This window comes from Amia ocellicauda, chromosome 20, assembly GCF_036373705.1.
Source record: "Amia ocellicauda isolate fAmiCal2 chromosome 20, fAmiCal2.hap1, whole genome shotgun sequence".
NCBI lineage: Eukaryota > Metazoa > Chordata > Actinopteri > Amiiformes > Amiidae > Amia > Amia ocellicauda.
This window is the reverse complement of record NC_089869.1, coordinates 10,622,842-10,639,437: the sequence shown is the minus strand read 5'-3', so window position 1 is coordinate 10,639,437 and position 16,596 is coordinate 10,622,842. Positions and strand designations below refer to the sequence as shown.

At 43.3% G+C, this 16,596-nt stretch overlaps 1 protein-coding gene across 1 annotated transcript; it reads right to left on the bottom strand.

Moving 5' to 3' along the window:
• Nucleotides 1-247: 247 nt before the first annotated feature.
• mat1a (methionine adenosyltransferase 1A) lies at nucleotides 248-11,358 on the bottom strand. The gene is made up of 9 exons (XM_066692741.1): nucleotides 11,047-11,358; nucleotides 7,520-7,597; nucleotides 6,244-6,366; nucleotides 5,815-5,927; nucleotides 5,284-5,427; nucleotides 4,029-4,247; nucleotides 3,590-3,772; nucleotides 3,214-3,347; nucleotides 248-2,917 (listed from the first exon to the last, which is right to left on the bottom strand). The coding sequence occupies exons 1-9, from the start codon at nucleotides 11,129-11,131 to the stop codon at nucleotides 2,815-2,817; spliced, it is 1,182 nt and encodes a 393-aa protein (XP_066548838.1). The 5' UTR covers nucleotides 11,132-11,358; the 3' UTR covers nucleotides 248-2,814.
• Nucleotides 11,359-16,596: the final 5,238 nt, after the last annotated feature.

Sequence of the window (16,596 nt, the reverse complement as noted above, 5' to 3'; positions counted from 1 at the left end):
CAGAGTCTGCAATTCAGTCAGTGGCTGACTATTGAGGATATTGTTTTTCTCATTTTGATGGTGTGAAGGTGGCATCATCCCATTAAATGGGTGCTCGGTTTAACTTTGCTCTCCTCAATGTTTTTTCATAATCAACCACACCTGGGACTGAGTACATCCTTTGAACCACAGACTGTGAAAGCATGAAACAAATTGAGATTTTAACCAGGATAGAAAATTAAAAAATAAAATATCTGAGCACATCTGGTGATTTTTTCAATTACATTTAATTACAAACAATTATTTACAATTGTAACAGAGTTCTTGCGTGAACTGTTAATACAAGGTAGACAGGAGTTCCACATGAGAGCAGCAAAATAAAAGGTCTTGGTACCCAGACACAGAGAGAGACAAAAACGGACAATCATCGGACATTTCAACATCAGACAGAAGCTGACCTGAGACCTGGACCAAAGCAAGGGGGTAGGGGGTGCCATCACTGTCCCAACAGTGGTGAGAATTCACAGATTTACCCCAATGCAGTCAGTCCCAATATGTCCTCATCCAGGATTTTGTCTTGTGGTTTTGTTGTCAGTGTAGAGTTGGTGTGCGATCTTGTTATGAGTGGCACCAGGGAGGAAACTCATTTCTACAGCTATCTCAATAACTTGAGAGTGGCTATAGCTAATATAAAAGCAACAGTGTCCTCGCATCAGATGAAAATAAGGCAAGCACGGGAATAATTTAAGACTTTAGACGTCTACACATGTATAAGAAGATGACAAAAAAATCCAGATTTTTTGGGTTTGCTTTCTATTCGAAAAATAAATAAATTTGTGTCTGTTGATAAATGTAATTATGTTTTTCCAGCTACTAATGGCCAGCTAACAAAACACTGATTCTGTACTCTGTATATAACATACACAATATAACCTTTTAATAATTACACACAAATGCACAATACACAACAAACTATCCAGTTCCAAATGAACTTGTATTACTACTGCCAAACTTTGGTATACACAATGTACTGTGGCTTGCTGAAGTTACCTGATGTCTAGCACTGTGTGTGAACCTTGCGTGTGGAATAGCCTGAAGTGACAGATTTACTACTTCCCCAAGCCCTGTATCACTTCCTTACATAGATTTGGAAAAGTTAGTGCATCAGTCACAGAATGACAACTCCAATTCGCTAGATTATACACCGCAAAGACGATCATAGCCAGCGATCGCTTGTTCCGAGATTCAGAGTTTGGAATTTTTTCAAATATAATGCATTTCTATCATACACATTTTCAGATGGCTTAAATAAAGAAGTCAAATACAAAAAAATACAACAGGGAAATGAGACACTTTGATCTTTTTTAAATTGTGATATTATCTGAAAGCATAACATACACAACTCTTGTGGATGATGTCATTTCCTGTATTGCTCCTGATGCAACCGGCCCCATCTGACTGTCAACAGAGATTTTTGTATTTGTTTGCATACCGATACAATCTATAAGTGCTTTTTAGCTAGGGATAAGTTGCAGTTTTATTAATATTCTTCTTTTGCTGCGATGTATAAAAAAAAGTTCTCAGATTTCTACTCTGTGTTTGTGCTTAACTCTATATTGCTCTAATGCGGACACAAGGGAGGCTAGAAAGTCTATAAAGTTTTGAAGAGCTCCCTTGCTTACAGGATGCTATAATGATCTATGCTGAGATTACTCCACAAGTATTAGTATTTGGCCCCACGGATGCCAAAAATGCTTGGGGCTAGTACCTAAAATTAAGACACTTTCTTAAAGCAGAGGAACAAATTCACTATGTGAGTATATACAAGTTAGCAAAGAACTAGCTTAAGCCTGTACATTAATGCCCCAACTGATGCGCAGGGCAAACTAGCGCTTCTACCAAGCAACACAGAAACGAAGCTACTGTAGCTACTCCCTGATTTATCCTCACGTCTTCATCCTCCTTAAGACACTGTTCTCTCCAGACCGCTCTACCGTGCAAAGAGAGCAGTTAAGACAAATTCATTGTAAAACCGCTCTTGGTTGACAATGTTCTGTAAATGTAAAAGACTCGTTTTGCTGTTACCGAATCCAACATTATTGGAAAATAAAATTATTACTAACTATACAAATGATCAACTTGCAATATAATATATGCAATATGTTCGAAGAGCAGCAGTTACAGCAAAACCGACGTGTGGAACGCTGGTTCTGAAGGGAGTTGTCATTGCAGCGGTGTAGATTTGAAAGTTGTTGTCTGAACTACACATCACCAGGGTGGTCCGGGGTCTCTATTACCTTCCCAAACATTAAGACGTAATGAACATTAAGCAGTAATGGTGTGGAGAACTCTGAAAATACGAAATCACAGTCACAAACCTAGGAGAAAAATAAACTATTCACAGTTTCGAATGATTTTTTCCTTCTTTTTTTGTGAGGGGGGGGTGTATTTTTTCATTTAAGAAACTTACTGGCCCAAATTAAATGGCCAACAGGTTAACTCCAGTTTCATTCCACCACAAAGGTGATGTCAGCAAATGAAATGAATAAACATCAGGCAATTTCCCACAGAAATCCTTTGAAATTCAGTTCCCAAACCACAGCTTGGAAATAATTGGGCCTTTTCATTTCCAGAAAGGAGTGGAACACTGTCTACTTTAAATTGTACATCTGTAGTTTTGCCTTGAATAAGAAGAAAAAAGCTGAGTGGTTCTTATCGCCGAATTGTAAATTATATTTCTTGTATCACTGAATTACTCTGACCAATTTGAACTGTCGACTCTCTCAGGTGCAGATACACAATGCTCGGCAGCTCTGAGCCCACAGTTGATGTCTACTAGAAGTTCAGGGTTTTGGGCACCTCCCAGGAGAACTCCTTCCTGCCAAAGTGACCATAGCAGGCGGTCTTCTGGTAGATGGGCCGCTTGAGATCCAGGTCCCTGAAAAAAGAGGATTGTAAATCATATATTGGAGAGATACTGTGTGAACATTGAACTGTATCCAGATGATGTTAACATTTTTAGTGGCCGGACATGTTTGATGTGTTTTGTATATTCCCAGTTCAGCACTAATTACTTCCTATTTCAACTAGATCCCATTGAAAGAGAGATACCAGAAACATACTAGTTATTATAAGATGTATCAAGGGCTGGAGACAGTTGTAAAAATCACTCTTTCTTTTGTAATGACCAGGACAACAGAAACACTCCATCTGGAAGAAGAAGGAGAGGTCTACCTGACGATGACCCCGGGTCGGAGGTCAAAGTTCTTGTGCACAATTTGCAGCAGCTCCTTCTCTGATTTCTCAGACGAGCCGTAGGTGAAGAGGGAGATTGACAGGGGGTGGGCCACTCCGATGGCGTAGGACACCTGGAGGACAGGGAGAGGGGGAGACCTTCAGACAACTCGGCTCCTGCCCTCTGCCTAACTTACCCTTCAGGGGAGAAACTGACATTAACAGATTTAAATTCCACCTGCCTTATACGTTCTGTATTGTCACTACACTCCCACTAGAGGGCGCAGGTTCATCAAAAAACCCAGACGGCCTACACACTAGGGCCGATCAGCTTCTGAACAGCCACAGTTTATGCCCGCGTTCTTGGACTCCTCACCTGGACCAGCACTCTCCGGCACAGCTTGGCTTTGACCAGCGATTTGGCCACCCAGCGGGCGGCGTAGGCGGCCGAGCGGTCCACCTTGCTGAAGTCTTTGCCTGAGAAGGCCCCCCCACCGTGGGCGCCCCAGCCCCCGTAGGTGTCCACAATGATCTTCCTACCAGTGACCCCAGCATCACCCTGTGGGGAGATGGGGGGGGGGGGGGGAGAGAGAGAGAGAGAGAGAGAGTGAGTGTGAGAGGTAGTGAGTGTGTGGGTATTTTTGCAACTGCTGCAATGTATTTTAGTTCACTTTTAGTAGGATTTATTCTGTATGTGGCACTTGATTGCCCTTACCATAATATGTAATGTCTTGTGAGATGTATGTTGTGATTACTGTACACATGCACAGGGCAAAGGTATCCCCTGCTCTTCAGCCAGGGGGCAGGATGCTCACCTGGGGTCCCCCGATGACAAAGCGCCCACTGGGCTGCAGGTGGTAGACGGTGTTGTCGTCCAGGTACTTGGCGGGCACCACAGCCTTGATCACCTTCTCCTTCAGGACCTCCTGCATCTCCTCCAGACCCACCACGTCGTCGTGCTGCACTGAGATCACCACAGTGTGCACCCTCATCGGGATCACCGCCCCGTTCTCCTGCGCGTAGTGCACCGTCACCTGGGGTTCAGACAGATAGAGAGAGAGAGAGAGAGAGAGAGAGGAGAGAGAGAGAGGGAGATTATTTAATAAACTTAGTTGTTACTCCCATTGGACACAGCACTGTTTTTTTACAGTTGGATTCACTGCAACATTTGCAGCCTGAGGAGGGGTACTTCATTCATCCTGTCTCTCAGACCAATTCAGTAACTGTGAGCTGGATCAGAACAAGCCAGGCGACTGCAGCCCTCTAGGAATCGAGTCTGCGGGCCTTGATTCAAACAGTTGCATTTGTGAGAAACTGGAAAGGCTTCCTTTGGCATCACTAAGAGTCACTCTACCAAGGCCGGAGTATGGAAACCAGAGGAAGGTGCTCCGGGTATTTCTGTGCTATGGAGACTCCTGGAATGACGTCAAGGATGGTCAGGAGGTCTCAACTTTCCTGGCAGGAACTGACTTCAATGCTTTGTAGCTGACTGAAGGCTGGAGCAGTGGAACAGGTGACTGGCTGGCTGTTGCATCTGGCTGCCTTGACCACTCTTGAGATATCAATCAAAGATTTCCTGTCCAGTGAATGGAAAGAAATGACCCTGGCAGTCCTACAAGCTCTGGATTATTTTCCCAGTGAAGAGGATACAGTAGTCATACAATTTTATAGGCCAATTCCCAGAATTCATGAGATCTAAGCCTGTCTTTAGAATACAACCCCTTTTCCCCTGTCTTCACTGAAAGAGACCCTCAACCATATGCGATCGAGCAGAGGGAAAAACATAAAGCACAACACCAACACAAAATGGAGGAGGCACAAATATTTCACCAACTGCAAGCTCTGCCAAGGGTATTATGCAAATCCTGATGCAGACTCTGACAGAAGGCTGGTGTTTGCACCCAGGGGGTGGAAATACATTAGCTGTTGATATCTCCAGTACTATGGTTTGGAGTGGCTTGAGATTCCTATTTTCACTTTGGTGATAGTATAGACAGGGTCTTTGGACTTGTTTATTGATGTGTCTTGTGCTTTTAAACACCCCACCCCCGCCCTGGAACTGCCACTCACCTGTGTTTTGGAGTCCGGACGCAGCCAGGGAATGGTACCATTGCGTCTTAGCTCAGCCATCTTAGCGTTCAGCTTGTGTGCAAGGATGATCGTGAGGGGCATGCACTCCTCGGTCTCGTCTGTGGCGTAGCCGAACATCAAGCCCTGGAGGGGCAACAACAGACCAACACCATCGCTGAATCCCTGGACTAGACAGGGCACCATCATACCCACTTACAATACTACTGGGATATTCTGTCTGCATCACTGGACCTGATCTTTGTGTCTCTGTATCTCTGTTCCTGCTATGATCCTGCTATATATGGAAAGATTTTTTGTATTGTTATTATTGTTATTATTATGAAGTCTGCAGTGTTTACCATAGTTCCTGTATCTGTGTGTTTGTCACTGATCTGGGCTGTCTCTCTCTATGGCTCTGTCTAAGTCTCAGATCTGGACTAGACTGAGTGGCTCTCCATCTCTGTCTCTGCTTTGTCCCCCTGTGTATGATCCGGACTGTGTATTTTTCTGTGTCTGTGTCTGTGTGTATACCTGGTCTCCTGCCCCAATGTCCTCCTCGTTCCTGTCCAGATGGACACCCTGCGCAATGTCTGGGGACTGCTGCTCCAGAGCCACGAGCACATTGCAGGTCTTGTAGTCAAAACCTGAAACCAGAGCACAGAGGTTTACATCTCCACACATACGCATGTTATTTATTGTCAATATGTTTTTAATATGGAGTCATTTTTTCCCTTCTGTGAAATCTTCTGTGATAAGTTAACTTGGCTCAGCTCTTCCCACAACCAGGCTTGGATGCAGCTGGAATTGAGCCACTGCTGTGTGTTTGCCCAGTCATCATCCCCCCACCCCACCACTGCCCCTGGTAACTCCAGGCTAAAGCAGGCACAATCAGAGCCACTGGATCCAGGTTATATGACATCCTGCGCAATACAGTTACCAGCACACAACTGATTTCTGTACCTTTGGCCGAGTCGTCGTAGCCGATGTAATTGATGGTGTCTCGCACCACCTTTTGGTAGTCCACCACCGCTCTTGATGTGATCTCTCCACACAGCAGCACCATGCCAGTCTTGCACACCGTCTCTGTACACACAAGACAGGGAACTGGGTAGAAGCAGGCGCAAACCATGTGGCTGTTTTTTGCCATGGTTTTCTAGGTAACAGGAGATCTGGCAACCACCGCTCGAAATCCTGTGTCTTCGTGTGCTTGCTCATACACCATGTCTTCTAAAGTGGGGCCCAGGCAGGCATATCCATCAAAAGAAATGTTCTGGGTTGTGCCACTTCAGATGTGATGTAGCTGGTGCAATGTACAATATGGAACACAGCAACACAACACCTGATTTCTATACAACAACTGTCTCCCAGAAAAACACATTTTTTGATTGACAGAGTTCAGGTGTATCCATTAGCGTACATATGTGCTGAAAATGCCAGAAATAGGCAAATATGAGTGTTAATATCACCAGTACAGGAGAAATTCCTTAAGAGGTAAATAAATACGATCTCTTGTTTCTTTTGCTTTAACTTCCAAAGATCATGAGGCTAATTCATTCAATTGCATTATCATAGGATCTTTAATAAAATACATGCATAATAAGACCATGACAAATAAACTTTTAATATAGGTTTATATAATGTTACCATAACTTGCAAGCTTCCTTTACCTGCAAATGCATATTTACAGATTTTTTTCCCTGTGAAGTTTTTCATTGTCCATAGATTGTTTCTCCCCCAACATACATTTTCTTTCCCCGCATAGAATGTTTTTTCCTCGCGTAAATTTTTTCTACCCCACGTACAATTGTTTTTTTGAACATAGATTTTTTTCCCCCACATAGATTACATTTTTTGTGCGTAGATTTTTTATTTTCAGTGTTGATTTCTTTATCCGTCAAGTAATAGTTTTTCTGGGCAAAGGTTTTTATTCCCCGCATACAATTTCATTTTTTGTGTTTATTTTTTTTCCCCTGTACATTTTTTTTTCGTTAACATTTTTTTTTCGATTATTTTAACCCCGCATAGCATATCTTTAGCATTTATCAATAAGCAAAAACTGGAGCAGGTGAAGGAGCAGATCCTGAAGGCAGAGCCAGTGAGTCTGGTACCATTATGGTACATTGTGTCTGGACAACATCACGCTGGAGTCTAAAAACTGGTGTCATAAATGTAATAAAGTTCTGTTGATTAAAATATAACCATGGCATTAGTTGGTTAGCTGGAAGCTCTGACTCACCACAGGCCACTTTGGCATTCGGGTCCTGCTTCAGATGGGCATCAAGGACTGCATCGCTAATTTGGTCGCAGATCTTGTCTAGAGAAAACAAAGGGGACAGGGATCAGCACATTTCGCTGGTGCTCTATCATTGAGTACAACCTCCTGCTCTGTCAATTGAAAACACCAACTGACACCACAAGACCAGTAAGCTGATGTTAACGCTTCTCTACTTCCAGCTACTCTCCTTAACCTCACACCACCCCCCACAAACACAATTCTCCTTCATCTCAGCTTCCTCATTCGCTTTGTTTCTCTGCCTGTGTGTTTGGAAATCCAACACTTTACAGTTTCCTTGACTTGTGGTTGTGCCTATGTTACCAGTGAGATCAGTCCTACATAAAAAGCTATAATTTGGATCTGCCGTTTTGTGTGGCAAGGTGGACGTCCCAAATGCTCCTTTTCTATGTTGAAAAAGTCGGGCTTATGAAACTTCAATTGCTAGTCAAAATGGAATCTAATACAACTGTAGTATCTGACCCTTCTGCTGCACTGAAGCACAAAATTATTCTGCAGTTTAATTACAAAAATAGTCCCTACAGGAACTAGAAACAACAAAGTTGCATTTTTCTAGATGCCAAATATATTCTTTGTATTACTGTTGTAGCAAGATTGTGTAAATCATGTGCATTTCAGGTTCAGTACAGTGTCTGTGAAGCTGATTTTAGGAAATAAATACCCAAGGCCATATTGAGTACAGGAAACAAAAAAGAAGTCTGTGATAGAATTTGGGGTACGTCTAGTTGTTGCTCAGAAACCAAGAGAGTAATTTTCTGTAATGATACTAGGTTCTTTAGAAACATTTTAGACATGTTTTCCCAACTGGCTGTCTCTAGCGCACTTTGTTATAGTTATTTATTTGGTATTATTCTAATTAATTGGCTCCTGAATGTTCCTTGTCCGCCTATCTATTGAGGGAGTAAATGTCTTCCTCTCACACTCATTGCATAAACTTTCTCTTGATGGTTTATCAGCGGAGTGCAACATTACCACTTACATAAAGCAACCAGCACAAGCCTACTGATAATAGAAGGTGAAGTATAATTCCTTAGAAACAAGACAATTGATATTCACTTTTACACACTTCACTGCTTATTTGGTCCTTTATTATGTGATATGGCTGATACAGCTGAAAACACGTGTGGTGGGAAAAAAACAAACAATGCTCTTGCTCCCTTATCAACACCATTGAATAGTGCAGTGGCACAGCGAGGTGGAGTAACTGAGTACTGGAATTGCATCAGAAAAAATAAACAGCCTGACCCGCACAATCAGTCTGTTTGGGAACAAGAAAGAAAGAAAGAAAGAAAGAAAAAAAACTCTGACGTGTCATGTTCAAACAAGCCCCCCTGCATCTGACCATTTATTTGCATTCAAAAAAGCTGTTACCCTCTGTGGTGATCATTATCGAAAATCTGTCTAGATTACCATGTTAATTCAATTACATTATGTGTACATTTGTTCTTTTATAGACATATGTGTGTATATGTTTTTTTTCACCTTTCCACTAATAAATGGCATCATTTTATGCTTTGTGTGGACATATGAACAATTTCTGTGTTTCGCTCTACACCAAACTCCAAAGTGTACTTTTGTCTAGTCATATTAATGCTGAGTCATCGTGCTCTTTCTTTTCGAAAATCTAAATAGTCATGTTATTTTTTCTTAATTACCCTCCATTTTTGCAGTCGACAGGTGTTAATAGACTTGGCTCCCCAATACGACCTTAATATTGAATCAGGAGAGATATACACACACAACTCTGTATCCTGCATACACTGGAGCTAACAGAAGTAAGACTGTTATACGGCAACCAAAGGACCCCCAACCTACCTAGCATCTAAAAAAAAAACAATCTTGCTATTCAGTCCCTCTGAAATATGACTTCAGTGACCTAAAGCCACACTGCACTTTCCAGACAGTTTTGGTGAATAGCATTGTGGGACCATTCTGTTGTTTTTTTTTTATCCCCCCACTGAACACATGGCAGGGTTCCCTGATGATTTTGTGAGCGTAATACTTGAATCCACTTCACTGAGTCAGTTATGCTTAGCTATCAAAACTGCCCTTCAGCATTGCACAGCAGGAGCACATATCACCAAGCCTGATAAAAGGAGCGTGGGCTGTGCAGTTCCCACAAAAAAACTGTCTGATCCCATTCCTCCTTCACAGCCCAGTGCCAGACAATACATACCAGCAACATTTCCAAACGTTATACCGCCTTTTTCAGCAGAAACTATAGATTTGGCAGGTTGTAAACTGCCCAATTCACTACATTCTTCCAGTTAGACACAGTGTCCCCTTGATCTACTTCTCCACACATGAAACAATGCATTTGGGGTTTAATGCTTTGGTTACAGAAACACAAATTGTTGTAGAGAAACCCAAATTATTTCCGGATTTTCAGGACTCCAGTGCCCTACTCTCGTATTGTTTTGTTGAAATAGTATTTTGCTTTTATTCCAGGAATTTATTATTATGTAAAGACATGACAAATATAGATAGATTGCAGTGAAGACTTTTCCCAGTTTTTCCATTATGAATGTTTCCTGCAGTATTCCATGGTAGAGTAGATTTAGAGAATAGGAGAGCAGTGATATCATGGTAAAGCATGGAGAGCAGTTGTATAGCAGACCCTGAAACAGAAACAAAGTCACAGGGAAGCAAAATACACGCAAAAAAAAAAGTAACTACAAAGCACTGTCCCTCAACAGACTCCTCCCACTTAATTTGTACATCAAGTTGGGAAAAAATGGGCAAGACATTATAAATCTACCAGATTGTGGATTTACCTATCTTGCTCTGCAGCGGAAACGGTTTACACCATGAGCTGTAAACTGCGCCACTCCTTGGCGTGTGGAGACAACTCCTTGATTCTCACGCATGGCCCTGCACCGAACAGCTGTCTGTCAGTGCAATAATATCCCACTGGAATTAAATGGTTTACGTGCACCCGGTTGGGGTTTTGAGGCTGGGGGAGGACACATTCCAGGATCTTGCATATCATATCTTTCTGTTGGGCAATGAGTCAAGTGACAATGTTCTTCTTTGAGATTTTTTGGTTTTCTGAAAGTACACTTCAGTAGGTTTCACAGGTGCTGATAAAGTCCGAAACTAGAGTGTGTGTGTGGCAGGGAGAGAGAACTGGATTTTGGATTCCCACTCCGGTACAACAGTGGGGATATGAGCTTCAATGCATTCAAGAGGAGCTGGCGGAAAATGTGGACCCACTTTTCCGAAAGCTTCCCCCTTTCACTCCAACTGAGTGATCAATGAACTTTATGAGTTGCCAAGAGATCCTGTTGCAATAGTCATGTATATATACCCCTCAGGCCCCTCTACACAAATCATTCCAACATTGGGTGCATGTTGGAATTTGGCTAGCCCTGCTGTGTGTATAGTGTCTCCATGCACCCAACTGCATTGCACCGGCACACGGCCATCTGATCTCTGCAGAAAATAAATCTGAAGCTACATTTCTCACTTACCTGGGTGGCCCTCTCCCACTGACTCCGAGGTGAACATGAAGGAGCCGTCTTCATGCAAAGAGTCAAATAAACCTTCCACTGGCATCTTAAACTGCCTTGGATTCTACACTACACACAGGAACAAAAAACAAAAACCTTGCAAACGACAAGAACCCAAAAATAACAGGCTGTCTCCTGTCCAAAGATGGCTTAGCCTTTGCACCTTTGTTTCCAATTCTCTTTTCTAACAAGATCCCAAACTCAGTCCCACTTTCAGCACCACTAGTGCCTCCCTCACAGTCCTCTCAGCTCTCATTCCCAAACACGCTCCTATATATGGCTAAGAGTAACTATCTTCGTCATGTGAACTAGTGGGAGAGACCATTCAAAGTTGAGGGAGGTTGGTGGGGGCGGTACTCCAGACTTTTGATGTGAAGTTCTCTGAAAGTATCAGGAGAGGGGGAGGGTGGATCAGGGCCGTTGTGTATCTAACCCCGACTTGTGTGTTTGAATAGGTTTTGCCTGCCCCCCTTCCCCCATAAACTTCAGCACGGTGGCTGAAACTCTGGGAGATCTGAGGGTCTAATACTGTCAGGCGTCCTCCCCCCTGTGCTTCCGGCCTTGGTGTGATCCACCCCCCTCTCCCTTTCCAAATCCATGCTCTAGGACTGCACTCCCGGCGAGGAAGGCCTTGTAGCCTAGATGCCCGGGACTGAGAGAAATGTTTAAGCTGGATCTCACTGTACAAAACAATGATGCAACACACAGAGCTGGCTGTCCGGAATTGTCCGCATTCATCGACAGCAGCAGCAGCTGAAGAGAAAGAGAAGTGTTTCACCAGAACTCATTCAAACAGGAAGGGTGGTCTCTCTGGATTCTCTGGACTGGTTTAGAGGTAGTAGTAGTGTACATGCTGGACTGCATTGCATTGCAAACTCTGCTCAGCGAAAGAAAAGGATGACACATGGAAGAGTGATTATAAAAGCTATTTAAAAAAGTTGAATCTTGTCCCATATTATTATTATAACTTTGAATACTGTACACCAGTGATTGGACTCACACATTGGAAACACAGTCCAGCAGGAGTTATACGATATTCTTGAAATATCAGTTTACAACGACCCCAAAGCGGATTCATTTAAATTTGCATCCTGAATACCCCCCAGCCCTCAAAGACCAGATTTCCCTTCCTTGATTAAGTAACTGATTTGTTTAATCAATCAATAACAAAACATGTGTACCCAGTCTTTCAAAAAGTGGGTGATTTAGGGTGACCTATCACACTGAATTGGACCAGGGCTGAAGACCACTGAATAACACCTATTTTGTCCACACCTGCTGGGCTATTTTGATAGTGGGAGAAAGGTCAATATGCACATTTACAAAATCTTGTTAATAGAACATAGTATGTTATACATTGCACACTCAAAGTTGTCCCTTTTTAAATCAATACATTTGAACTGGTGCCAACGCCAGCCTGGGATCCAATCAGCTTTTGACAAATCCCCAGGAACACACTGCTTATTTATTTTGGTATTCTTTCTTAAAAAAAAACACTGGAGATGCCAACTGGCACTGATATAGAGCAAAGCAGGTCGCTACAAATTGATAGAACAGTGGTAAATGAGTTACAGAGCCGTGCCCACGATCGGGACTTATTCCATCTCAGACAAGATTGTTCCAGTAAAGAGAGGTAGGGGATGCTAACAGGGGCACCGACAGGGTAATGGCCCACTGCCTGAGTCAATACATTACTGCAAGGCAAACAAGAGTAGTGGAGCAGTTTCCAACAAGAGTTTATAGAGTAAAATACCTTCACGAATACAGAGTTTATAATACAATGTACACAAATCCTGGCAGGTCAAAAGACCTACTGTCCCCTACCTAAATAAAGTGCCGATTGCCCAGATTAAAACCTGCATTGTATAGAGAACCAGTAGAGTTCAGTATGCCTGTAGATTTCTGGCCTGCAAAGTCTGGGCAAAGAGCTAGTGCATTACTTAGCCGAGACTCAGACAGGATGGAAAAGTACTGTACCGTCTCAAACCTTGGCCTACAGGTTAAACAGAAACAAAGGTTACAGATGGGAGTGAAGCTTGCATAAGTTTGTAGCAGTCCAGATGGTCACTGGTTATACATTCCTAAAATGAGCGACACAATCACTGCAACATGTCTTCAGATCTACGCTGTGAAACATTTTCTTCACCTCCCTCATAGTTGCAAAGAAGTTAACATAATCAGTACAGTAAAACAGTGACTGAAAAATGTAACTTTGTCTGTGTTTACTGTGATTATTCCAGGGAGAGAAAGTCAATGGGGTCATTGTGTCACCATAGTGTATAAAAGTTAAGTAATTTAGGAGCTCCCAGCCCAGACAACAGGAGGAGCTTCTGTACACAGAGAGTGGTGGGGGTCTGAAGCACACTCCCCACTCCTCAGCCACCACACACCTCAATGGTCTCCTTTGAGAAAAAAAGAACAAGTCGATTCTTGGATCATTCATCTTCTAGCACCCAGAAGAGCAAGATGAATTAAATGGCTCCAGCCTCCTCATCCCTTTAGGAACTCAGCATGGTACATATCTGTGTTATATACGGAGGCCTGGTATATAGGGAAAATGTATGTGTGCCAAGCCTGCTGAATGTTTTTGTCAAATATGTCACACTGGACCCTTTAGGATTATATTTGGTGTTGGCACTACAGTGCAGTGGGGTGAATGGGGGTGGCATTGTGGTCAGATTGTCAACTGTAAAGTGCTTCCCAGTATGTGCCACTTTGCACTGCACTTTGATTTGCATGTTTTGGTTAAATATTACCAAGCCTATGCTCTGGCCTGTCTTGTTGTTTTTCCTCTTCTCTGGCCGCATTCGCCGAGGTAGGCGTGTTCCGAAGGAGCCAATAGCCAGCAGGACACATTACACCACAGTAGGTGGGGCGGGAATCCCGGTCCCTAATTGGCTGACTCCTCCTGCAGGGGAAAGAAAGAAAAGACAAAAACAAAGCAGAGACCGAGGCGGGGGCGTAGAGTAAATGGAGGAGGAGGAGGAGGAGGAGGAGGTGGGGGTGGGGAGTGGTTTTCTGTAGCCTCGAGACCTGAAATCCACTCCACAGCTGGAATTTGGAATCCGGCCTAAAGTGGGTTTGAAACTCGAGCCTGTCTTCTGCAGGTGCCAAAGGGAGCCAGTCACACTGTAACAGACGCAGCTGTGTGTTAAATAACCTCGGGTTGTAGCGTTTGGTGCAGTAGTGGCCTCCCATCAGGGTGGACAGCTCCAATCTGGTGCTCGATCAATGGCCAAAGATCATGTTATCCAGAATTGTGAATCGTGTCAATGATTGGTTCCAGTATGTATCCGAGTTGTGGGAAGGGATGAACACTCGGGGCCATGACTCAATGACAATCATAAACCTTTCAGAAAACTATACTGTGCTATTGCTCATGAGTATATTGACTAAATAAGCTTAGTTGTCCACCACGTTTCCCAATGCGTGTCAATGTCAGTGTGCTTATCGTTGCCAATGAATGCGACACGATCATTTGTAGTCCGTCATCCGAAAAGTTGTCCGTCAAGGACAGGGCACATTGGATCCGTTAAAGCCTCACAAAGTACACAACCTTTCCAATTTCTTGCACTTGTGTGCATTTCTTTAACTCCTCAACTACAAAAATATAATAATAATAATAATTAGCCAATAATCAATTGTATTTATAATGCCCTTTTCTCTTACCCAATAGCGCTACAAGTCAGTCAAAACAGATAAGATCAAACACGCAACAAAGCAGTAGCAACTCAAGAGTATTTCAAAAAAACTTGCAACTAAGAGTAAGACAGATCCTTTAAAGCTTAAAAAGGTGTGGTGTGGAAATGTCTTAAAACTGTGGAGTGTAGGGGTGCTTCTCAAAGCTACAGTAGTACTGGAGAAATACGAGCCTCTGATACTGATCAAAAGCTGGATCGTTTTTGAGCTCGGATCTGAGCTCAGATTGAGCCCTGATCCGTTTAGTACAACACAATTGAGATCAAGACCAAGATCGGATCCCATTAGTACAACCCACCCTTGATGACTCTGTAGCTCTCCAGCACAGGAATGGAGACCCTGGTCTTACTTTTAGCAGCTGCCCCCACGTCACGTCACAGGGTTACAGCTCATTACAAACAGGTGCTACATTAACGTTAACTGATAGTTAATTCAGGCGGTTCATATTTAGTAGCCTAATACTCCCCCACCCACCCCTTCAGTGGCAGGGCTGTGACTGAATGGTTGAGGTTCTACTCTGTGAAACTTCAGGGCAAAACGAATGGGAAAGGGAAACTTAAGCTGTTTTATGCATCTGGGAGCTGAGCCGTACTTGGGCCTTACTCCTAAGATACTGAGAGGTCGGATTGACCCCAATGACCTTTGCGCTTCTCATCCCAATATCTGCTTACCGCTCCCGTCTGAATGGCTGTGAGTAACATGGCAGCTGTTGGGAGGGGTGTCTTCATGATTCGCCCTCAGCGCATTCCTTTCCAGACCGGACAGATTCCACCTCACGTGGACCAGTAATCTTGGATTTCACTCGGAACTCCTGAGGGTCTAAAAATACATAAATAAATGAAGGCCCTGGAAGGCAAAGGATCCTGAGTTTGTGAATCACTTTTCAGATAAGCTAATTCAGAAGAAAAAAAAACGTATAAATCACTTCATTCATTCATTCATTCATTCATTCATACGTGACCTTCAACCCTGGTCCTGGAGAGCTCCAATCCAGTTTCTATAGATAACCTTTACTCACAAATTGCTAAAGTGGGTATGCATGTTAGTTACGGATCAATGCAGGGAACTCTGCTTGTGGAAGGTGTACAAAGGTTTTTGTTCCCAAGGATCTCTAAATGACCGAATATACCAACACACCTGCTTCAGCATACAGAGTGAAAGGTTTCCAGGCCTGAGTTCAAAGCTGAACTCTTTTGTGGTGTGACATACACTCACCTAAAGGATTATTAGGAACACCATACTAAAACTGTGTTTGACCCCCTTTCGCCTTCAGAACTGCCTTAATTCTACGTGGCATTGATTCAACAAGGTGCTGAAAGCATTCTTTAGAAATGTTGGCCCATATTGATAGGATAGCATCTTGCAGTTGATGGAGATTTGTGGGATGCACATCCAGGGCACGAAGCTCCCGTTCCACCACATCCCAAAGATGCTCTATTGGGTTGAGATCTGGTGACTGTGGGGGCCAGTTTAGTACAGTGAACTCATTGTCATGTTCAAGAAACCAATTTGAAATGATTCCACCTTTGTGACATGGTGCATTATCCTGCTGGAAGTAGCCATCAGAGGATGGGTACATGGTGGTCATAAAGGGATGGACATGGTCAGAAACAATGCTCAGGTAGGCCGTGGCATTTAAACGATGCCCAATTGGCACTAAGGGGCCTAAAGTGTGCCAAGAAAACATCCCCCACACCATTACACCACCACCACCAGCCTGCACAGTGGTAACAAGGCATGATGGATCCATGTTCTCATTCTGTTTACGCCAAATTCTGACTCTACCATCTGAATGTCTCAACAGAAATCGAG